The sequence below is a fragment of the Terrapene carolina genome, unplaced genomic scaffold, assembly GCF_002925995.2.
Source record: "Terrapene carolina triunguis isolate 2854851 unplaced genomic scaffold, T_m_triunguis-2.0 Scaffold111, whole genome shotgun sequence".
Taxonomy (NCBI): Eukaryota; Metazoa; Chordata; order Testudines; family Emydidae; genus Terrapene; species Terrapene triunguis.
Window position 1 is genome coordinate 24,141,834 of NW_020664462.1, and position 23,792 is coordinate 24,165,625.

General features: G+C 41.5%; 1 protein-coding gene across 1 annotated transcript in view; it reads right to left on the bottom strand.

Moving 5' to 3' along the window:
- The window catches only part of CCNY (cyclin Y), a 214,049-nt gene that overhangs the window by 17,512 nt on the left and 172,745 nt on the right, over positions 1–23,792 (bottom strand). The window contains exons 5-7 of the mRNA XM_024198292.3: positions 20,994–21,093; positions 20,768–20,887; positions 3,242–3,408 (exon numbers count right to left, since the gene is read on the bottom strand). Of these exons, the coding sequence (XP_024054060.2) occupies positions 3,242–3,408; positions 20,768–20,887; positions 20,994–21,093 (387 nt within the window). The remainder of the gene's footprint in view (positions 1–3,241; positions 3,409–20,767; positions 20,888–20,993; positions 21,094–23,792) is intronic.

Sequence of the window (23,792 nt, forward strand, 5' to 3'; positions counted from 1 at the left end):
TAGCTTAGCAAAATCCATCATGAAAAAAATCAAAACAGACAAGAAAGCACTGCAAAAATGTACAACATGGAACAATCCTGCAGAGGCAGCGGGTGGATCAGATGACCTACCACTGGTAGGACTTTCCCATCTATACTTTGTATTCTCAAATCTTATGTCTGATTTTGTTGGACTAGAAGTGACATCAACCTTTTACTGATTATTTTTAATGGTAACAGTAACTGTTGAATTAAAAAAAAAAAAATACCACCCAGAGTGGCATCTGCCATATTTCCCACCTCAGTGCCACGTGGGTATGTGTTTTCCCCATGCCGTCTGGGTGTGCATATGACTTACCAGAACAATCAGGTTTTATTTATTTATTTTTGGCCCATGACAATAAGCCCTCATTAGAAATGGCTAGTTAATACTGATTTAGACTAAACTTTCTTAATATTCCAGCAACGATAGGTCACATTTTATAAAGCTCCTCCCAGCCAGAGGGACACCAACATGCTTAATATAAAGCACTCAGCTGAATCATAGCATTTATCTTTTCCTTTATGGGACAAGCAGTGAACTAATTGGAAGCTAAACTGGGGCTGCTTGAGCAATAATGCTTGGACCTTCACTGCTTTGAGGCTGTAATCTGAGATTTAAAAAAAGATGTGCTGTCTGTATAAACATTTGTTCTCCTTTCCCCTTCTCTCGCCCCCAGTCCCCAATAAAAAGCTTAGACATGCCAACTATCCATAGTCTCTTTAATGGTTATGCGTCAACATGAGTTAGAGCATAGACCAGACAGCAATACTTTCCATTAACTACTCACGCCTCATGTTATAATAATTCTCAAACAAAGTTAACATTCAAATGTACAGAAGCTATTATAAAAATGTCTTAAACAGTATATCTAATTGGGATTTTGTTTGGCTTACCAATAGTTAATTTTAATTAGAAAAATTCCCATTGAGTTTTACATTTTTGGTAAGATTACGAATGCTGCACCAAAATGATCAATGGAAGAAAAAATGCTATCTTTTTAAAGGTCTTCTTTCTAAAGGGCTCTTTTTTGTGCTTTTTTGAGAATATTAACCATATTAATATTATTCCAGAAAAGCACATAATTACCACAAAACATTACAGTAAAAATAGCCATAGTTAATGAGTTATATAATTATCAAGAACATGTAAGGAAGCAAAATTCAGGTATTAGCTTTTTGCCTCTAGAGTCATCATAGATCAGTTTTTCCTTCTCTCTCTCTTTTTAATTATTTAATAGCTAGGGATCAGAAATGTAAAAAAAAATAAAAATTAAAACTGAAAATTATTTGAAAACAGACGCGATCTACATCAGCATGTCCTGAGGAAAGGCAGCTGAAAGCACTGAATAGAGCTCTCCCCCCCCAGCTGTAGAGGGGGCACACGAATAAGCATGCATGGCATGCTGGCTGAGTGGCCCTCTGTCCCCCTATGTCTGATTCCCAGCGTATAGCCTCTTGCTACTGCCTACAGTTAATGGATTAGGGCCAGACTTCTAAAGGTATTTAGGTGCCTAAAGATGAAAATAGGTGCACCAGTGGGATTTTCAAAAGTGCCTACTGGCCCTGGGTTCAACTTCTGTTGACAATCAAGCAACACGTTTAATTTATTGATTTTAGATTTATAAAATTCTCATTATGTTACTCTAAGCATGTATTAATTCATAAGATATAAACAATTAAACCAACACAACATCAGCTAAAGGTCTCAATCCTATTTAAACGTTCTCTAAAGAAGCTAATCCTCCTCAACCTGGCCCCTCAGGGAAAAATATAGGATATGAACAGCGCCCACAGCTTGTACATCCATTCCCTAATGGAAAACCATTTTACGCAAACACCCACACAGATAGTTGCATATACAGGAGCAAACTGTAGTTTGCCCTGTGCAGGTGCACTGGTGAGCATCAGGGATGGTGCAAAGAGCACATTATCTCCTCTAGCGTACCTGTGTAGGATGCAGCAGCCATGCTGAAGCAGTTGCTCTAAATACCAGAAGATTGGTTAGCACTGCCTGTGGTACAGAACACGTGGCCTGGTTCTCACACAAACCTGCTAGTGCCTGAAGACCAATACTGGGGGAATACACACTGTGCCTTTTAAGAGCTGTTGCTTTCTGAGTGCATTGGCCTCTTGGAGGTATTCTACCTGATTAGCACTATGCTGGCATAATGACTCCAGTCTCTACCGCTCCAGTGCTATTCTCACATATACTCCAGTGCACCTCTGGTTGAACATGGTGCACATCACTGAACTCATGGTGTAGGAATGCTGGAAAGCATAATATATATGTGTGTGTGTTCCACAAAGGTCTACAAAACCTAACCTGCCAAAATTTCACACCCAACAATCTACTGGGAAATATAGTACTTACAATTCTGCTTTCTTGGCTGGCCCCTCTCTTACTGCTGGAATATACTCTTCAAAAAGATTTAGTGGTACCTTTAACTGGTATTTATCCTCCTAGACAAAAACTATAGCATCCCAGTATGATGCAGTATGTATCCAGCCACGCTGATGCAATGTCACCGCATAGTCATGTCATGATGCAGAAAGAGGTTGGGGGAACCCATTCCAAATATATTTGTGATTTTTAAACACCCTGCAAGCTAACTTGGCAAGACAAGGAACAAACCCACCAAAGCCAGTATTTCTGAACAACAGGTACAGCTGTATTGGTTGTGGGCCTGAGGCAACTAATGGACTTTGATGTAATGCAGAAAACATCATCCTGTATAACAAATCCAAAAATTGTGGACCATTGTCCACAAGCAGAATCAACAGCGGCAGTGAATATGATTTAAAAAGACACAGGTAAAGAATTGCAGGCTTATTAGTCCTGTTTTTATTCAACAATAGTTTTTAAGCATCCAGGGGGCCCATTATTTGCCACTCTTGCACTAACAAACACTCCAGTAGTAACGTATATTTTTAAAACAGTGTGTAACAATTCTGTTTTACTATAACAATAAATTGCAAAAAAATTGCAGTACACACAATTTCAAAAATGCTACAATCCCACAGAGCAATCAGCAACAGGCATAGTTGCATTTACAGTCCCAATAAATTCATCAGAATCTGTTAACATTCCATGTCTCTAGATATAATCTGGAGTGCACTAACTTTACATAATAAAGTCTGTTAGGGAGTATAAGAAACATCAAACACATATACACACAAAATTCTCGGCATCCGCAGACTGAGATAAAACATATGGAACTCACATGTCCTCAACTGTGATATCTTTCAGGATCTGGCAGTAATCCACATTCCACACTGCCTGGTCGTCCCAAACTTTGGATGCCAGTAGAATTGCACCCAGTACAATTCGCTTCCAGTTTGCTGGACAAATATCTATCTCTGCGTAAGTTAACAGTCTTTCAAGATATACCTGGGAAGACATGTTATAACCAAAACTTAGTATATTCTTCTACTTAATAGAAATATTAGGGAAAAAATGTATTCTAAACAACCCATTCCACCTATTTTAACTCAATGATCTGATCCCGTCAAGTTTGTTTTGGAAAGGAAAGAAGGGTTTAATCCATTCATACAAAACCAAATTAAAGGTTGGATCTGGTCAATCTATGTTTTGGTTATGACTTCTTTCCTTTCTGATCTTAATCTTAGCACAAGAAAACAAAATTTTAGCAGAGTTTGCAATTGTCTTTAATGAATCCACTCATATTAATCAGCATTTGAATGCCTTTTGACATAACAGTGAAAAAAACAAGGGCAGGCTAACAATGCTGTGCACTGACAATTATAGAACAATTTAAGTCATGGGTGTAATCCCGGAGAATCAGTTATCAAGCATATACACTTATAAAAACAGTTACATGTGATGAAAATTACACAGAACGCCTCTGTTACATTGATCTGCACTTAAGAAGCTTATTTGCACCTTGAGTATGGTGGGATCCTAATTGTCCTGTTTATATCATATTGTTTTAAAAGGACTCTGAATCTATATATGCCTACAGTGTCCCATATGTTATAACTATGCCACTGTCACCAGGGAGAAAGATCAGATACAGTCTCAGTGAAAGGATTTTTCCTCTCTCTCATGTGAAAGGGTTTCATACATTTCTTCTGTTGATCAGAGATTATTTCCAAACCTTCTAATGAACACTTTGGTTATTTTTTATACTACATCAAACACAAAAAATGAAAAGTAATAAACATGCTACACAAAACAATAAGGATTTGTAGGGCATCACGGGTAACGTTAACTTCTTCAGAAAATAAGAAACTCTAGAGATTTAAGTGATACCAAGAACAGCAAGGACCTAGAAATGTGAAGCTGGACCTCACAAGATCCTTAAATCAGCATGTGGTGATGGAGATGGTTGGGCTTTTAATCTTTAGCTATAATTTGCTGAGTCTGAAACCTACTCTGTTGTGTGTAAGTTTTGTGCACGTCTAATTCCTAAGTGCATGAGTACAAGTTTAGGTTTAAATGGAAGACAATATTTGTTTACTATAATACTTCATGCCAAATTCACTCACTAAATACAACCCTAACATTTCGAGATTGACTATCATGCACCTTATGTGTCTGGTAGTATTATTTCCATTCAGGTCACACAAAAGGTTTGGCCAATGGACATAACTTCAGACTGCACATAAAGCTAATTCACTGAAGCCAGAGAACTTTGACTTTTCCACTTCACTCATTGATTTTTTGGTTAGGGATTCATTTTGAAAAGACTGAACACCTAGCTCACAGACACATGACTGGTTTTCTAACTGCCTGCTAACACCCAATTGCAAGGAAACGGGAATCCATGGAAAATCATTGTTTCCAAATAAGCACAAAGACTGGTATTACTCCTGTAACTGCACAGACATGAAATACGGAGAGCACCTGACCCTTACTGTGGTGAAACTTTTAATAATCTCAGATTACTGTATTTACAATTTGACATAAAAGAAATATACATAATAATTAACATTCAATATTGTTTGTTGCTGTTTAGAAAGACTGAAAGAAGCAACTACGTTTCAGCATAACACGAGGTCCTGTGATCTCAGAACTGATTAATTCATGTATTTGTCTTTATTGCATCTTTTAAAAATAACACAATTATAAATAAAAATTTGTTTTTGGAGCTCTGCTCATGTAAGCACTCCAGGTACGATATGAAAATAAATACTATGATTAAATCACATTTTAAGAGAACAACAAACACTCACTGAAAATTATACAAAAAGGGTGGCAAATCCAACACTAGGAAAGAGATGTGGCCAGAAAGGTAAAAGTGAAGAGAGAGGACTGATCTGGATGTTGAAGAGAAATAATTTCAACACTCCAGGGCCCACCAATATGACTATCAACCTGCTAAAACCAACCTTCAGTGATGGCATCTCTGAAAAGGTGGTGAAAAATATTTCACATGTAGCCAGAGCCCAAACCATTCAATGGTGCCAATTTAAACTCAATCTGCCACTTCATGAACGGCCAGCGTAAAGAGTGTTACACAATTGCAGTTGTTCACAATGCAGACTGCGAATCTGCTTACAGGTTCGAACAAGCCACAACCAACAGGAATGTCCTGTTGTGAGCTGGGTTAAAGAGGAGACTGAATTTCAGGAAAATACAAAGTAACACATTAGGAGAAACATAATCCCAAAACACGGACAGATATTCAGTGGGAGGGAGAAACTTATGGAAACTGTAATGCCAAAGGGACCTAGAGCCAAACTCAGCTGTGTTGTAAAATGGGGCAGCTCCACTGAAGTCACTGGAGTTACACTTGCTCTACGTCAGCACTGAATTTGATCTCCACTGTGATGGTGAACAGTATATTAGAGACGGCAGGAAATTCAACTAATACCATTTTGAGCTTCATATAGAGAGTCATATCATATCACATCTAACAGGGAGGTAACAGTCCTTCTCTATACAGCTCTAGTTTGATCACAACCGCGATATTGTATTCAGTTCTGGGTAGAAGCAGAAAAGCATTGACAAACTGGAGGGAATTGAGAGAAGAGCAAGGAAAATGACAGATCTGTAAGTAGGCATTTTAGCGCCCTGGACGAGCAAGCATATTTGAGCCCCCTACCGTTAGTTTTTAGATGATCTGAGTTAGGATATTACAGAGGAATGATAATGACTTTTGTAGTGAGATGAGGCCCTGAAACAAACCTTTGGTATCAAAGGCCTGGTCTGAGGCCTGAACTAATGTAAAGCAAAGTTAAGCTGTGAGCCAGAGGCAGGCCCTGCTCACAGAAGTTGGCAAGAAGAAGGCTGCTAATTGGACATTTACACATATCTAAAGGGTATCAAGTACTAATAGGATAAACATTGCCAGGATGGCACCAGAACATTCCGGTACGAATACATTCCACAGAGATCATAGAATCATAGAATATTAGGGTGGAAGAGACCTCAGGAGGTCATCTAGCCCAATCCCCTACTCGAAGCAGGACCAACACCAACTAAATCATCCGAGCCCAGGCTTTGTCAAGCCAGGCCTTAAAAACCTCTAAGAATGGAGATTGCACCACCTCCCTAGGTAACCGATTTCAGTGCTTCCCCACCTTCCTAGTGAAATAGTGTTTCCTAATATCCAACCTAGACCTCCCCCACTGCAACTTGAGACCATTGCTCCTTGTTCTGTCATCTGCCACCACTGAGAACAGCCTAACTCCATCCTCTTTGGAACCCCCCTTCAGGTTATTGAAAGCTACTATCAAATCCCCCCTCACTCTTCTCTTCTGCAGACTAAATAACTCCAGTTCCCTGAGCCTCTCCTCATAAGTCATGTGCCCCAGCCCCCTAATCATTTTCGTTGCCCTCCGCTGTACTCTCTCCAATTTGTCCACATCCCTGCTGTAGTGAGGGGACCAAAACTGGAAGCAATATTCCAGGTTTGAACATAAGAACATAAGAATGGCTGTACTGGGTCAGACCAAAGGTCCATCTAGCCCATTATCCTGTCTACCACAGTGGCCAATGCCAGGTGCCCCAGAGGGAGTGAACCTAACAGGTAATGATCAAGTGATCTCTCTCCTGCCATCCATCTCCACCCTCTGACAAACAGAGACTAGGGCCTCACCAGTGCCGAATAGAGTGGAATAATCAATTCCCTTGATCTCCTGGCAATGCTCCTATTAATACAGCCCAATATGCCGTTGGCCTTCTAGGAACAAGGGCACACTGTTGACTCATATCCAGCTTCTCGTCCACTGTAATCCCCAGGTCCTTTTCTGCAGAACTGCTGCTTAGCCAGTCGGTCCCCAGCCTGTAGCGGTGCATGGGATTCTTCCTTCCTAAGTGCAGAACTCTGCACTTGTCCTTGTTGAACCTCATCAGATTTCTTTTGGCCCAATCCTCCAATTTGTCTAGGAGATGAGGAGGAACAGGCTGACTCATCCTAAAAGACAGAGTCAAAAGGATAATATAATGGATAGACTTGTTGGTTTGAACCAACATGTACCAGGAGAGAGGCAGCACCCCAACATTCAGAGGGGCTGTACCTCAATGCATCAGAAGTGATGTGTAACATGTTTGTACCTGTGTATAAGAATGGATCCCTGAGTGGATGTCTTTGTCCAGCCTAGGGGGCAGTGGAGAGTCCCACCACTGACTGAGCTGCGTCCATTGTCAGGGGGCACATATTCATAGTATGTCCGGTAGAGTCTGTGGGAAACTATTACTGTGCTTTGTTTGACAATAAACCTGGCCGCGTGCCTTCGTACCTTAACGGAGTCTGTGGTCATTGGGGGTTCTCTAGGGATCTGCTGTGTCAGCGATCTGCGCAGAGCCAGGGCAGCACGCAGAGGGAACACACGCACACTGTTATCAACATTGGACAGAGCAGAGCACCACACTGGTGACGTCTGACGACACATTTATTTTTGCGTATTAGTACAGTACATAGACAATAAAAGCTACTGCACGATTCTTTTAGGTGCTACATTAATTTTCACACAATCTTTTAACATCCCTATAGTATCTTCCTACATAACCTTTAAATAAACTCATTGATAGGTATTGAAAAAAAACATGGACTGAAAATAACATAAATATGGATATTGCAATGACTTAATGACATGAAACATTCAGAAAGACATAAAATTGTATTTCTGTTTATAGAAAGGTGATACTGGTGGTTTTCCATCACCCCACAGTGAGACTGTGGCTAGAACAAACAGCTACCTCTCTCGATGACACATAGGAGAATAAGAGGGACTCAAGAGTAAACAAAGAACGAATTTACCTCAGAGGCGGATTATCTAGCAACTGAATTACCAACATAGCATCTGACTCTCTATAAGAAGAAGCCACCCTTTCTCTGGCCTTTATATGAGGGAGACAGCCATTTTGGGGGGTGGGAAAGTTGTAATATTGATTATTGCTTCTTGGTACAATATTTATGTTTGGCTTATACCTGATCATTTCTCCTCCTGAATCCTGCCAAGCAAACTGTGATTATGCCCCTTTAAAGGTGAAGGACTCTAGCAGCATGGCTTGTTTGTGTAAGGCCAGTTGGGAAGTATCATTCAGTTGGGGAAGCATGTTGTGACAGCTGATAAGAGCCATGATGCAGCCTGCATCTTGACAGGGAGTTAGATTAGATGACCCTTGCAGTCCCTTCTAAACCTATGGTTCTATGACATTTGATTTCTGGCCAGGCGAGGCCCCTCTCGCCTAAATGTGGAGACAGAAGAAAGTATATGGCTGTGGTGATTGTGAAATCAGATTATGCTGTGCTTCAGTGAGAGGAATGCCAGTGCCAGGGTTATAGTGGCTAGATGGACATATCACCGAGGTGCTGGCCCTGGTGTCGTAGAGACGGGTGTCAGGAACAGACTGGCTGGGTGACAGCCTAGAATGCTAAAAGCACAGGTCACAGTGGACATACTTCTTCGCCAGTGCATATCTTACCATCAGCCCCAATCCAGATCTGTGCCCAATGCGGATTTCCCTATTGGGCACTTCACCTGTATTGCAAATGTCCTGTATTTTTTATCTGTCGTGGCACAACTGAAAATTGTCCCTAGCCCAGAATTAGAGGCATTTTAAAAGAAAAGCCAAGGGGGTGTTCAGCATCCTGGGCCAGTCTGCCCTGAAGGTGTCAGTTCCCTGATGCGTGAGTGCACCTTGCTGGCCAGTGAATGGAGCATTATAACAATGGATCAGAGGGAGGCTCCTTATTCTGTTCTCTGTAATAACCGTTGAATCAAGCTGGGGCTGCAACAAGTAAGGATAGGTCACAGTAACAGGAAAACACAGCTAAAGGAGGGAGCAGGGTGTGTTTACCTACTCTGAGTGTCCACTAAAAACTTAAGGCACATTTTACTTGTGCAGTGTTTACTTTCTTTGTTTCTACTGTTGCTTCCCATAACTGTAAATCACAAGGAGCCCAGGACATCTCCATTTTTCTTGTCTGAACACTTCCTCCTCAGCATGGAAGCCCCTCTGCCCACACCCTATTTTTGTAAACAGGGCAGGTTGATCATCCCATCACGGTAATGGTTACCTCCTCTGCCCCAAACTGTATCAGGGCTTTGCCCTCTGCCACCATCTGGCAGTGCCTCAGCGCTGGCCTGAACACCGGCTCTTACCTCCCTCCCCCAGTTTTACTCCTCAGCCCCCCTCCTGCCCCTGCCTCCAGCTGTTTGATCCCCGGCCCGCAGTCAGTTTCCACCCCTTGCTCAGACCCTGCCCATCCCCCTCAACTTGTCCCTTTTAACCTTTTTAATCCTTAGTGAGGGCAGCAGCTTCAGCTAAGTAGGAGCCAAGCAGCACTCAGCACCCTGAACACCTGCTGCCCTGCCAGGGTCCTAGTCCTGGGAAGCCTGCTCCCGCCGGGGTCACTGGGCCTGTGAACCTGCCAGAATGGAGGTGAGGGGGCTGGAAAATGGGAGAGGGGAGGAAATATTAGAAGAGCTAAATATGTATAGCTTGGCTCAAAGACGATTAAGGACATGAGGCACAGATATTTGAAGAGTGTAAACACCAAGAAGAAGGAAGAATTATTTAGGATACAGGGAATACAGACTAGAAATAACAGGCTAATGTAAATAAGAGCACATTTAGGATGGAGGGATAATTCTCCTTGGGGAAGGAAGCATGGCCAGCACCCTTTCCTGCGGGCCTGCAGCTTTAGAATCAAGTTAGGACTCCAGAGAACACTATTTTATTCTTATACTACCCTCCTCACCATAGTATTCAAGCACGGTCTAGTAGCCCATTAAGCAATCTGTCCTGTTTGGTTGGTTCTCTCTCTTATCCTCTCTCCAATAGGAGAACTGTGTGTGCAGCTTAGAGCTCTGTTTTGGTGGGGTTTCGTTTTTTTAAATGTACATGCTGTTATGCACTTACGTTAGAGACGGCAGGTCTAAGAAGTGTGCCTGGCACTTGGAAGGTTTCTAATGGTCCTTAGCTTCTGCAGGAGTTCCTTCCACAGTCTCAGACCAGTTCCCAAGAAATCTCTGTCTCCTGCACAGATGGGCTTTACCCTTATGATAGTTAAATTGTGCCAGAGGAATGGAGCTGTTGGCTACGGTCTTCATCCCAGTGCTTCAGGCCATCTCTTAGGTATGCTGGGCCCAGACCATGAAGCGCCTTGAAAATAAGGATCAAGACTTTGAACTTGACTCAATATTGTACAGGAAGTCAGTGTAGAAATTAGAGAATGGGTCTGATGTTCTCGTGGTAGCCTGTATAGCTGAGGAGACACAAAGCAATGTTCTGGCTAGTGGAAGCTCCTGGGGAGAGATGCTAAATCAGCACCAACTTTTGGAGCTGTTCCAGCTGGCTCTGGGCCCATTTACAGAGCAAGGGTTTTGGATGATTATCACCATTGTATCCCTAATTTTAAGCAGATTCACTGGCAGCGCGGGACCAAAACTTGGCTTCCGCTGGCACAAGCCAGGAAATGGCTCTGGGCTCAAGAAAAAAAAAAAAAGCTGGGTATTTACTTGTGCAATTCCCATTAGTATTCACGTCATTTGTGCAGCTAAGTCTCTGCACATTTAGCACTCGGGTAAACACAGATCTTCTCACTAATTTCAATACAATTTTTGTATCATATAGACCTAAGATTTATATTGTGCTTTTATATTGTCATTGCTAAACTCATGTTCTAGTTGTCCTTCTTTCTTAACATACAAAAATAATATACCCTCTCTATTTTCCTGTCTTTAGGATCAGTTGCTATAAAAGTGACTAATAACCTGAATTTTAAAAGATCATCTTAGAGAAGTATGTTATAAAATGTACTAATCTGAATACTGGAGGAAATGAATCTGTACCTGAAAGACTCAGGAGAAGCAATCTGTCATCTTTATTGAAGACTCATCTCCATGTGACTATCTCAGTAGATTTTTCTGTTACAGAACCATAAGTAATACAATATAATTACCATGTATGGTGTCCAGAAGCCACGAGTTAAATGCCATGAATTACCTTCACACACTTAAAATAGTTTGATCCATCTTTAGAAATAGCCTTAACAGATTGCAGACATTCTGGAATAGCACTTTATTTCCATGTAATTGATCCCTAGAGACTCGTCTTTCTGACACTAGGTTTATGCAGATGAAAGTCCACAATGCTTCCCTAGCTAAACATTCACAGAGCTAGATTCTAAAAACTAAAAGTACTTACCTACCCCAGTTCACGTCCCCATTCCTCTCAGTATTTCCAGAACCTCCAAAACCCATCTTTACCCAATGATAACCATCACTAGTGTGGCTGTAAGACTCCAACAAGCATGATTATAGAGTCTACAGTTTGGCTCTCAGGTTGATTGGCAACAAGACTGCCATACAGTGAGCTCAGTTCTTATTTAAACAAACACCATAGGATAGAAAATGTTGGTGGCCCTTGGCCAAAGAAGATATGACTTTGCTTTTATTATCTGAGACTGCAAAACAGGTCGGACCCCTGCCACACACACATACTATTTTTCCTTTAAACACTAACTGCACTTCAATCCTTAAAAGAAACCTTGTTTACATATTTTGGTTACTTGAATGCTCTGCTCTGCTGTGGAAAATCTTAAGTAATGCTTATTTAAAAAAATTCTTACTTTGAAATATGCCGTGCCCCCAAACTCAGAAGCACTGGTCCTTATAGTAAAACAAAAACTTTCTTGATATATCTGCCACCTAAGCTGGCCTTATCTGCATGTCTGTATTACATTTGTCCATTAATAATGTCAAGCCCCAGCTACATACAACAGATTTTCCTGTAGAAAAGTTGGCATCTTTGTATTTCACTGTAACCACAAATGAAATTCTTGTAAAGCAAACTTTTGGGCATTTTTAATAATACAAACATAAAATAACAGAATTAAAGCTAAAATCTCAGTCAGAATAGTAATAATTCTGGCTTTTTCTTGGCCATTTCAGACTTACACCAAATATCTGATTGGAGGTTACACTCAGGACATTAGCAGCCTAATATTTTAGCCATAAATTAAACTGCGTAGGTGATTTTTCCTTGCTGTGAATACCTTTCTGGTGACACACTAATAGTTGAATAATATTTATTACATACTTCAAAGCCCACCAACAGGATGCAAGACTTTTTGAAGGAAGAGAAGACTAGAACTGAGATGGTATTGATTGTTTTCTTTGAATGAGAGCTAGGAAAAATTCGGAATGCCATCCCATGGGAAATTCCGATATGTCAAATTTTGTTTTCCTCCCAAATTGGGACAAAACATTCAATACCAACATTTTTGTTCAAAGAAATATTGAAAAACACATTCTATTCAGAAATATCAAAGCATTTCATCTGAACGTTTTCTGGTCCAAACAAAACATTTAGATATTCCCAAATCAAAATGTATATTTTTGGCGTATTGAACTGATCCCAAACACTTTGTTTTTAGTCAGTTCAGCATTTAACTGCACTTCCCCCAGTATGAGCAACTGCCTCATAGGAGTTACGGTTCGAGATCTTGATATTCAATTCCCCTTTACAGGCCAGGCTTCCTGGCCAGACTACATCTCCCATGATGCACCTGTACTCCCGTGACTTCCATGATACACCACACAGACTGCCAGAGGAGAGGCCATGTTATATTAAGGGAGATGATGCCCTCAAGGGAAGCCAGCCAGCCCACAGGAGAGAAAGGAGTCTGAACTACAAGTCCCATCAGCAATGCACCACAGTGGGAAAATGCAGCTTAATGTTAAACTGACTCAAAATAAAACCTTTTTAGATAATTTCAACAAACCAAAATATTCCAATTCAGGTTGAATTGACTCAAAATGAAGTGTTTCATTTTTATTTTTCCCAATGGAAAACCACACTTTTTTGTTGTTGAAAAATTGAAATGTTCCTAAAGAAAATGTTGATTTTGAAGAAACTATTTTCTGTTCCCAACCAGCTCTACTTTTAATGGCTGTTTTTATCTTCAGACAAAACGGAGGCTATGTAGGGAGCACTGAAAAGAAATAACTTGAAATTGCCATCTCTATTGCAACACTGGCAAGATTCAGACAAGTTGTTTGTGTGGCAGATTAGATGTTTCAGTGACAGAGCAGCTGTAAGAAAACAGGAGTAATTTGGTATATCTTTCCTGTTCTGCAAAATGCAAGAACTCTGTTGACCTGCACAGTTCTGCACTGAAAGCATTTAATTTTGCAACAAGCTTCACAAAAGGCCCAAACCTGTGAAGTGCTGACCGCCTTCTGAAGTCAACAAGAACTGAAGGAACTTGTGGGCTCAGGCCATTGAAAATCCTTCAATACTGGGTGCCTAAAATTTAGGCACCTAAATGATTCAGTGGCCAATTTCCAGTGGTGCTGAGTACTACCTGCTGTAGTCCCTCTGCAGAAAAAAAAAAAAAAAAAAAATTCAAGCCACTTTTACTCAGATGCCTAAATATGCATCTAGGTGCCCAAGTTAAAAAATGTTCATCTAAGAACTTTAGAAATCCCAATCCACTTAAACAAGAGCCCAGTGGAGCAATGAAGTGGTAATAGTAGAGATTAATTATGTCAAAATCAAATTTATTGCACATTTGGGTACAGTGAAAGCCAGGAATTGTGAAAACTGTAGCAGAGGTACTTTTTTAGACTAGATAATATCTTTTCTGAAAGAGATGTGGGGTCAAATAAAGGGTAGATTCAGAATGCCCATTACATCATCCAACCCAATCCATGTAAACTACTCAGAAAGGGTTGGAGACGGGGGACAAATTTGCTTACTTTGCTTAAAATTCACTATCCAGTCAAAATGGCTAGTTACATGTGAAAAGTTTATACAACAGTGACTATCACTGGGAAAACAAAATCCCTGATTAACTATCTCACCTTAAAAAGATAACAGAGTAGCAGATGTGCAGAATTAATAATTACATATTTCTAATACAAAAGTCACTTGTTAGCCAACAAACTAAACTTGAATGTTTTTGGAGGGAGAGACAGAGAAAGCACAAAGGAGCAAGTGGGCAGCCAACCTATGGCTAACTGAGCTGATGGAAATCACCTGGCATTATCAGAATGTTATATAATTCTCAGACAAAATACCAGCAGTAGGAGCAAGGCCTCTCTGCCAAACATACCTTCATTTCTCATCAGCCAACAATCAACCAAGAAGGAAAAATGAAGGACTTTTTAGCATCGTAAAGGTAGAAACAAAGCCTCTTCTCATGATGTTTTTTCAGTGCTGTGGGTCAGATTCTGATTTGAATTTTACCATCAAAACATCATTGATTTCAGTGGAATCACTGGATTTACACTGGTGTACCTGACAAGAGAGTCCAGCCTATGCTGTTTAAGGTTCCAATCCTGCAGCTGGTAGTGTGCAGTTGTACCTGTATGGACCCCAATCTGCTGCAGTAGCAGTCCCTGTGAGCACAGTAATCTGCCCACACACTATCAGTTGTGAGACTTGGGCCTAAATGTTGTTATCCCCCACATACCACATGAAGGCACAGTTTCCATTCCAATGCACATCAACAAAGTAAAAAGGAATAAATACATCTTTTTCTTCACAAGTACAAAAGTTTGGTGCATCCCAATGTCTGAAACTGAAAAGGGATTTGCATGGAAAGATTATTGTATGCACTGGTGCTAAGGTAACTTTTGCTAGGCACTGAAAGATGCTTATGGGCTCAAATCCAACCACTGAACTGCCATATGCTTCTGTTCTGAGAGATTAGCCAGCTCCCTGCTGACCCTGTCCAAAAACAACTTCATGCTTTGCACTTGCTCAGCTGGGCACCTAACATGTTCCAGACAGGCCTGGTGCCATTCATTTTGTAGAAGAGGATATCCTGGCATGATACTGCTGGCAGAGGTACAAGCTTGTCCAATTTTGAAATGAGACCAAATGTGAAAAGTAGTGAAGTATTTAGCTGCAAAAATCTCTGAAAAAGGTGGCCAAAAATAAAAACTATTATTATTAACACACACACCGGATATTTAACATCAAACCTTAGGTGAATCAGGAGAAACTCAAGTGTTCATAACCTCTGATTTTGCCTCAAAATTTCATCCAATTTCTCTTGGAAAGAAAGATGCAGCTAAAAGACACTCAGACTATTATATGATATTTATTTTCCATTCTCCTTGTGACATTGGGCCTCACTGTTCCTTCTTAACACAGCCAGGATTCCCACTGACTTAAGTGGAAGTTCTGGGTTCACAAGGAATGGAAGTTCAAGATCATTAACTCAGAAGTCTAAAAATAAAACCACATTCCCTGAGTGAATTTGTCCTTTTTCCTTTGGAAAAAAAAATAGACTCCCCCCACTCTCTTAAATTTTGCTTCTTTGCAATATTTCTACTGAAGCAGAAGTCAACACAGTTCCATGTTGTTTTCTTGTGTAATTATGCACCGTCACAGATGCTACTAGTAGGAAAGTGCACAGCTCCAAAGAAAAGCATTTGTAGTCATTACTGCAGAATTACCGCAGATCAGCGGGTTTTGGTTTGGTTTTTTTCTTAAATCACCACCAGGTATGTGATATTGTATGGAAGATAGAGAACTGAGCCCAACAGGAGTTTTTTGGCTTTGTCTCACTACCCAAAAAAAGAAATGGGAGGTAGCGATTTTAAATTTCCTAGACAGTGAATTTAGGATTGATATATAATATGGAGCAGATTTTATGTCAGATGATAACCTTATGCTGCCACATGAATCTTTGGACATAATAGGATATCAAAATTAAACAAAAAGATAAATAGCATTGTGGCAATTTACTTTTATTTTTTAAATGACAAGATTTTATTAAATAAGCATCCAGGGCAGCTTTTATAAAATTGTCACTAGCAAGAGGAATGGTGGCCAGCACGTGGAAGGGTTTTCATATCTTGAGCTTGTCAGATATTCAATAGGGCTGTGACAGCTGTAGAATTCATGTCACTAGGAGAGATTAAGTAGTATGGTGGGGGGGACATATTTCACTGACTGAGTGCCCATTCCTCCCCTTCCTCTTACCTCAGCTACCACCTTTGTGATTCACAATGGGCTGTCACACTATGGCTAATGGGGCTTCCTGCTCCATAAAGGACACCTTTCTATTCTCAAGAAAATCCACTCCTATCTGGTGAAAATGGTTTGCAGACACCCAGCAAAATCAATAATGAGAAAGAAAAATAGCCTTCTCCTCCATACGTCAATTTAGGAAGTCAAACACATGTTTTTAGATTAAACAAATTTTCACTGGCAGTTAAAAGTCAGAATACTCACTGTAAATGCAACCAATACCTGTAACGGGAGGGCAAGTTTTTCTTCTCTACACATGTGTGTACACACACCCCCACACACACCCACGAGACCCTATAATTATAATGAAACTGTCTTGCAGGAATACCTGATAGAGAGACACAGTAAATCACTAAGCAGTAGATTCTCCTTATGAGGAAATACTGCAGGTGGGATGAACTTTCTCTTTACCGTTCTGCAGTGCTCTCTTTATTCTATTGTTGGAAACCTGACTGTTTCCAGGATAAGGAGAACATGGGAACATTTGGTTGGATTCGTTAAATCCATATATTTCATATGGCAAACATTGACTCTCTTATGTAATTACAATACTCTCATCGCTGTGGCATACTGTGGAGATGAACGTGGTACAAATGCTGAATGTGATCTAGGCACCAACAAATATCATTTTGTATCTATATTCATCTAAATTTAAAAAATAATAATTTTGGCTCTCTTGGGTACTCATCTGGCCCCTTTTACCATATTATCTGAGCATCTCACAATCATTTATGTATTTATCCTCACTGCAGCCCTGAGAGGCAGGGAAGGGCTATCAACACCATTTTACAGATAGGGAACTGAGGCACACAGAAACTAAGTGATTTGCCCAAGGTGACACAGGAAGTCTGCAGCAGAGCACAGAACTGATATCCAATGGTCCATCCTTCCGCCCCAATTCTAGTGATCAGACTGCTTCTGTGTTTGTAGGACAAAGTGACAACATATAACTAGTGAAGACACCTACATAGTGTCCCGTTTTCCTTGAGCTATGGATAATATTAATACTGAGCACTTATACTGAGCTAGCCAATTAAACAGTGACCTTACTAGATCGTGCCACAACCACCCAACCAGCAACATAGAAACTTGACAGCAATGTTGCTTGGTGTAAAATGATGACGTTCTCTCAGTTTCATCAAGGATGGAAGTACCTCCTAGAGAGGGAAGAGAACATATACCCAATATTCCTTACATAAAGCCAGGTCACAGCTTGAGCACAAGCCAGCTATTCACCAAGACAGAAAATGTCATTTAAATGAGTTTTAATCAGCAATAAAATTCATTCTTTCAATTAATGTAGTTTCTGTGATGTTATTCTGAACATAAATAATGCAACTTAGTATTTTAACTGTCTCAACCGCGGATATTAATTTCCTCACCTATCAATACAAGAAATCTCTTCGCAGCTTTGGAGGGTTTTGTGGAAATTAAATCTTTTTGTTTCATTATAAATTGGTTTTGCTGTAATATGAAAGGCTTTAATTGAAATGTTTTAATTAAGCACTTGGAACAGGGATGGGCAAACTATGGCCTGGGGGCTGAATCCGGACCTTCAGACATTTTAATCTGGCTCTTCAGCACCCACCGGGGAGCAAGGTCCAGGGCTTGCCCCGCTCCAGCGCTCTAGTTGGGGAGTGGGGTCGGGGGCTTGCCCCACTCCGCGCAGCTCCTGGAAGCAGCGGCATATCCCCCCTCCGGCTCCTACACGTAGGGGCAGCGAAGGGGCTCTGCATGCTGCCCCCACCCCAAGTGCCGCTCCAGCAGCTCCCATTGGCCAGGAACCACAGCCACTCCTGACTTGAAGCATTACAATGAGAGTTTCGTTTGTTCCCCCCCCGGAAAGCAGCTTTTATGACACAGGCTGGGGTTCATTTCACTTAGTTCTTTCATCAGGTGTATAGACTACAATCTAACCCACCATTGCAGCTGTCCATGCTTCTCAGGCAGCATTGCCAGGGTATGCCTGCATGCCAACGGGGAAGCAGTGCAGTCACCTCAAGACACCCAACATACTTTGAACTTTGTATATGTTTGTTTTTAGTAATATATTGACATATTAAAGAGGGACTGTTAAAAACCCAATAATTCGAGTCTCTTACTTAAGATGCATTGTGATCCGCTTTCCCAGAGACATGCTGCCTGAGTGCGGGCAAGCCTCCGAGAAGAAGGAATGAGTGGCGGACGGCAGGCTTGTGCAGGGGAGGCTGGTCTCTACCCACAGTCAACATCTCAAAACTCAAAGCACTTGGCAGATTTTGGCTAAAGTTTGTAATGTGACAGCAAAGCCAACTTAGGAGGGTTTAAAAAAAAAAGAAAAAAAAGGAAAGAAGATTACTTTCCATGCAATCAGAGAGATCTGTTTCTAGGCCCCCACTGACGGCAATGGTGACATATGAGGAAATGGAAGTCAGAGGTGAAGGGAGAATATTTAACTAATGAATAACATGGTATTAAAAATACTATTGCATCATACTTATAAAAGACATTTTATCCAAAGGTTGAGAAGCACGTTACAGAAGTGGGTATTATTATCCTCATATTTACAGACAGGGATATGGGAGCACTGGCAGATTGATGGTCTGATTTGGAAAAGCGCTGAGCATGTGCAGCTCCCGTTGAGTTCATTGGAAATTGCAGGTGCTTTGCACATCAGAACATCAGGCCATGAATGTCTTGCCCAAATTCATACAACTAGTAAGTGGCACAGCCAGGAACAGAACCCAAGTCACTTGAGTTCAGGTCTCAGGTTCCAATCACTAGGGATGCTCGTTAATTAAGACAAAAGAATCGTCAATAATTCAAACGGTATATTTAACTGATGATCAAAATCAAATCAGTCAGCTGTGGGGTTTTATTTTTAATGATTTCTCTACAACAGGAATGGAGGACTGTATGTTCTCCTCAATGTGACCACATTAACAAGATTCCTATGGAAACATGGAGTAGTGGTGTGACAGCCTGATGCAAACCACAGTCGCTACATTATTGCTATGCATAATAAACGCCCATCTTTTCAACTAGAATGAGGAATCTCTTCCACAATGGCTCACGGAATGTAAATTTGGATAACAGGAGTTCATGTAAGATCATTCCATTGTATTTGACAGTCAGCTCTTTAAATTAAGTACTATTTCTTTAGGAGACAGAGCAATAAACTCATTGTATAAAACTATGGATAGTGGCTGGGCCAAGCAGTTGACTAGCAGCACACTCCAATACCCATGTCCAAGTCACGTGTGCCCAGAACAGCAAGGGCTGTAGGAGGCGAACCTTGCACGACTCTCCCCATATTCATGTCTCCTAATGACCAGCAAGAAATGGTGCTGACAGACGCTGGAGGGAGCCAAACCCACTGGCTATTCTCTATCAGGGGGATGGAGGGCTTGAAGAGATGCAAAGCTATAGGGCCTGTCAAAGAGGAAGAATGGGGTCAAACGTCAAGGCTCTGCCTCTCCAATTTCACCTCCTGTCCCCCAAAAATAAACCTGGTAAAAACTGCCCTACAAACTCACTCTGAAGAGGTGAAAATAACCAGCATGTCTGCTTTTTTAAACCTAAGCCAAGAATGTAGCAAAAACTGTGCCTGAAACCTGAAGAGACTCATCAGGGTCAGTAGGATAGAAATTTCAGGCCAGATTCTCAGCTGGCAGAAATCGGACTACCTCCATTAGCCCATGAAGTCAATGGAGTTATGCCTATTTAAACCAGCAATGGATCTGGCCCTTCATCTTTAGCACTCTATTTTTAGGTAGATAAACTTCATCCTTAGCTATTCAATTGTTCACTGATATGACATGCCCCTCAAAGACACGTTCGCGACAAGTAAAAACAGCAGCCACCAACATGCTCCAGTCACTCATGCAGCCCTTGTGCATCCATAACTCTTACTAATGCCATTAAGCTACTGACAGTTGTCAAGTCTTTGCTGGAAGCTATAATGACACACAGTAAACCTGACCAAAGTGAAATGGTTTCAGTATCTAAAATTCCCACATGTCCAAGACATTTACCCCACCTGAGTATTATATTAGTGGCCTGTAATGTTATCACGCTGTGTGACAAAGATGTAAACCTGACCGTGACACATGCTATACAGCCTCCTGTAAAACTTCAGTAATAACTTCAATAATTTATTCTCCAAATAACTCAAATAACTCAAGTAACTTCCTTAGTCTCTACACAAAGTGTGATGAGAACCAACTTCTAACAACGTCCAGCTCTGTACAGCTGCACAGAAACAAGGGTGGATCTGTTGAATGATTGATGTCATTTCACAGACACTTACCAGGGTGACAATGGCACATTCAGCAGTCAGTTGAGCAGCACTGAATAATGTCCGAACAAAGCGGTAAATCTGTTTCTGCTCTGGGTCGTGTTTGTCATAGTCTGGTGGCACTTCGGATTTCTGGGGAAGAAATATTTTCAAACAGGTGACTGAATCAAAAACACAGGCACAGGGAAAGGCAGTGGACTTTGTCTCATGAAAGACAAGAAGAGGTAGATGAGTTTACCGAAAGGGGGTGAAGGTTTTCATCAAAAATATCTAAGAGCATCCTTCCGTCTGTGTCCCTGAAAAGAGAGAAACACTGTAATTTCACTGCCAGCATAAGACTGTGCATGCCTTTCATAAGCTAAAACAAGTCATCATTAGTTGTAGCACTATTTGTGCTGGCCATCTTGGTTGTAAGATGGCTATACTTTGGTATTACAACCAAATCCCATTTACTGAAGAACAGCAAGACACTAGATGCAACTCCACAGACATTAACAACAATATTTGATTTATTTAAGTTAAGAACTTTGTGTAATTTTGGAATAAATATTAATGATCAGAAAAGAGGTTGTACCAACATCAGTGGTCAAAACTCAAGACTTTGCTCCATGTGGCTTTCTAATTACAGTTTAACCTTTATTTGATGCATCCTTGCTATTCTGGTCATGGGATTCTCCTGAACAGAGACTGTTGAATGTACTTTCTGTCTGTACTGAACTGTGTGCATTCAGGGAAGTTATAGCTTGGATGTTCAGTGGGGATCTGAGATCACAAAATGTATTTAACTGGTGCCCAACATAGGTTTAAGCCCCAGCACCTGAAAATAAAAGGTTTCTGCTTTGCAACCTACTAATGCATGAATAAACATTTTCTTAAAATGGGATGAATATCTCAGCCTATTGTAACTAAAGTTAGCATGCAGCACAAAGTTCCTCATTAGCTAAGAAGATATATACTTTGGGCCACATTCTTATACTGTGTGAGTAAGGGTATCACCTTACTCCACATGTAGTCCACTGGAATCAGTGGTGAGTAAGGGTATTACAACTCCGGCGCTTTACAAAGGAAAGAGAAAGGGATTCTCTCTTTCTCCTTCCTCAGTGCTTTAGCTGCAGCCCACTAAGAAAGCATTTGCTTGGCTTTCAGTACTTTGTTAAACAGAAGAATGAGATATAATAAGCATTCATTTTCCTCACTGAAAACAACATTTGGAATTTTTGTCTCCTGGGCAGGGGTGAAAGTAGAAATAGGGACTTACCAGTACGGGGCTGGGTTGGGGCCGGCTCTGGCCCCCAGAAGGGGCGGAGCCTCAGGTGGAAGGGGCAGGGATGGGGGGGTTCAGAGCCACCCTGTACCGGTAAGTGCCCTCCCCGACCGGGGTAGCAGCAGCAGCTGGGGGCCCCGGCAGCAGTTTAAAGGGCCCAGGGCAGTAGCGGTGGCCGAGCCCTGGGCCCTTTAAACCGCTGACGGAGCCCCCAGCTGCTGCTGCTTCCCCAGGGTTCCGGCAGCAGGGCTCTGGGGGGCTATTTAAAGGGCTGGGGCGGTAGAGGAAGCGGGAGCCCCGGGCCCTTTAATTAGCCCGCGGAGCCCTGTTGCTACTCCAGGGCTCTTGGGGCTATTTAAAGGGCCCAGGACTCCCCTGCTTCTACCACCCCGGCCCTTTAAATAGCCCCCGGAGCCCTGGGGTAGCGGCGGCGGGGCTCTGGCAGCTATTTAAAGGGCCCGGGGCAGCAGAGGCAGCAGGAGCCCCGGCCCTTTAAATAACCCCTGGAGCCCCGCTGCCACTACCCCAGGGCTTCAGCAGCGGGGCTCTGGTGGCAGTTTAAAGGGCCTCGGGCTCCAGCCGCTGCTGGGAGCCCCAGCCCCTTTAACTTGCTGCCTTGAGAAGCCGGGCTGCCCCGGTACGGCGCACCGGCTCTTGCCGGTACGCCATACTGGGGCGTACCAGCTTACCTTCACCTCTGCTCCTGCGAGTGAAGTATTTAATATCAAATCTGAAGTGTTTTGTTATTGTTTTGTTTTCTGAGCACCCAAAAGCATGTTAGGCACTTCACAAACAAGACAGACCCAGTCCCTGCTTGATAGAGCTAAAAATCTAAATATAATGAAAGATGCAACAGAGAACAACAAACAATGAAGAAAAGGAATTGGGGGAAGAAGGGATGACAATTACAACAGTACAGTCAGAGAGTTGGGTTAACTATGGAAAAATGTAGCTAGAATTGGTCTGATCTATCAACAGTCTCTCTTGAAAATGTTATTGTAACACCTGATTACAGTTTGGGAAGTTAGAAAGTAATCTAGTTTTGAGTAAATCTGGTGTGCTGGAGAGAAAAAGAATGAATGAAATGTTTCTTAAATAGTTTGTTCCCTTACAAAGCAGGGGTCTGGATTCAATTCCCATTACAGTCAGACTCATATTGACTTCTATGGGAGCGGGACTGTGCTTGTAAACCAACAACCATGACAAGTTTTGATAAATCCTATATACACTGCTGCTTCACTTTTGGGTGTGGTGCTGGGAAACTGAACTTTTAAAAAATGATTACTGTTACAGTAGCATGAACAACAGAGTGCTGTCCTCAAATTGTCCCTTTAATCTTGAGTCATAGACCGTCCTTTCATGTCTGTTCTTTAAGAAAATGTAATAGAGATTTCAACAGCTTCACTTCTAGAACTGTTTCTGAAGAGTACAGCAGAGGGCGCATTTACAACATGTGTATCAATGCACATCTACAGAAGACAGTGCAGTTCTTTCTTGATAAATTCACCTCTCAGTTAGAACAGTGAAAGAAGCAGCCAAACTTCCCAACAGGAAAACATTCAGTGCACATAGCTCTCAGATTATTGACACGGACACCCTTTAGGTACAAAATCAAAACAAGAGCAGAAAATATTTTAGTCTGGTTGTGTTACTTTAAAAAAAAAGTGATCCTAGACAACCATCCCCATTTAGAGGGTCCTGTGGCACCTTTAAGACTAACAGAAGTATTGGGAGCATAAGCTTTCGTGGGTAAGAACCTCACTTCTTCAGATG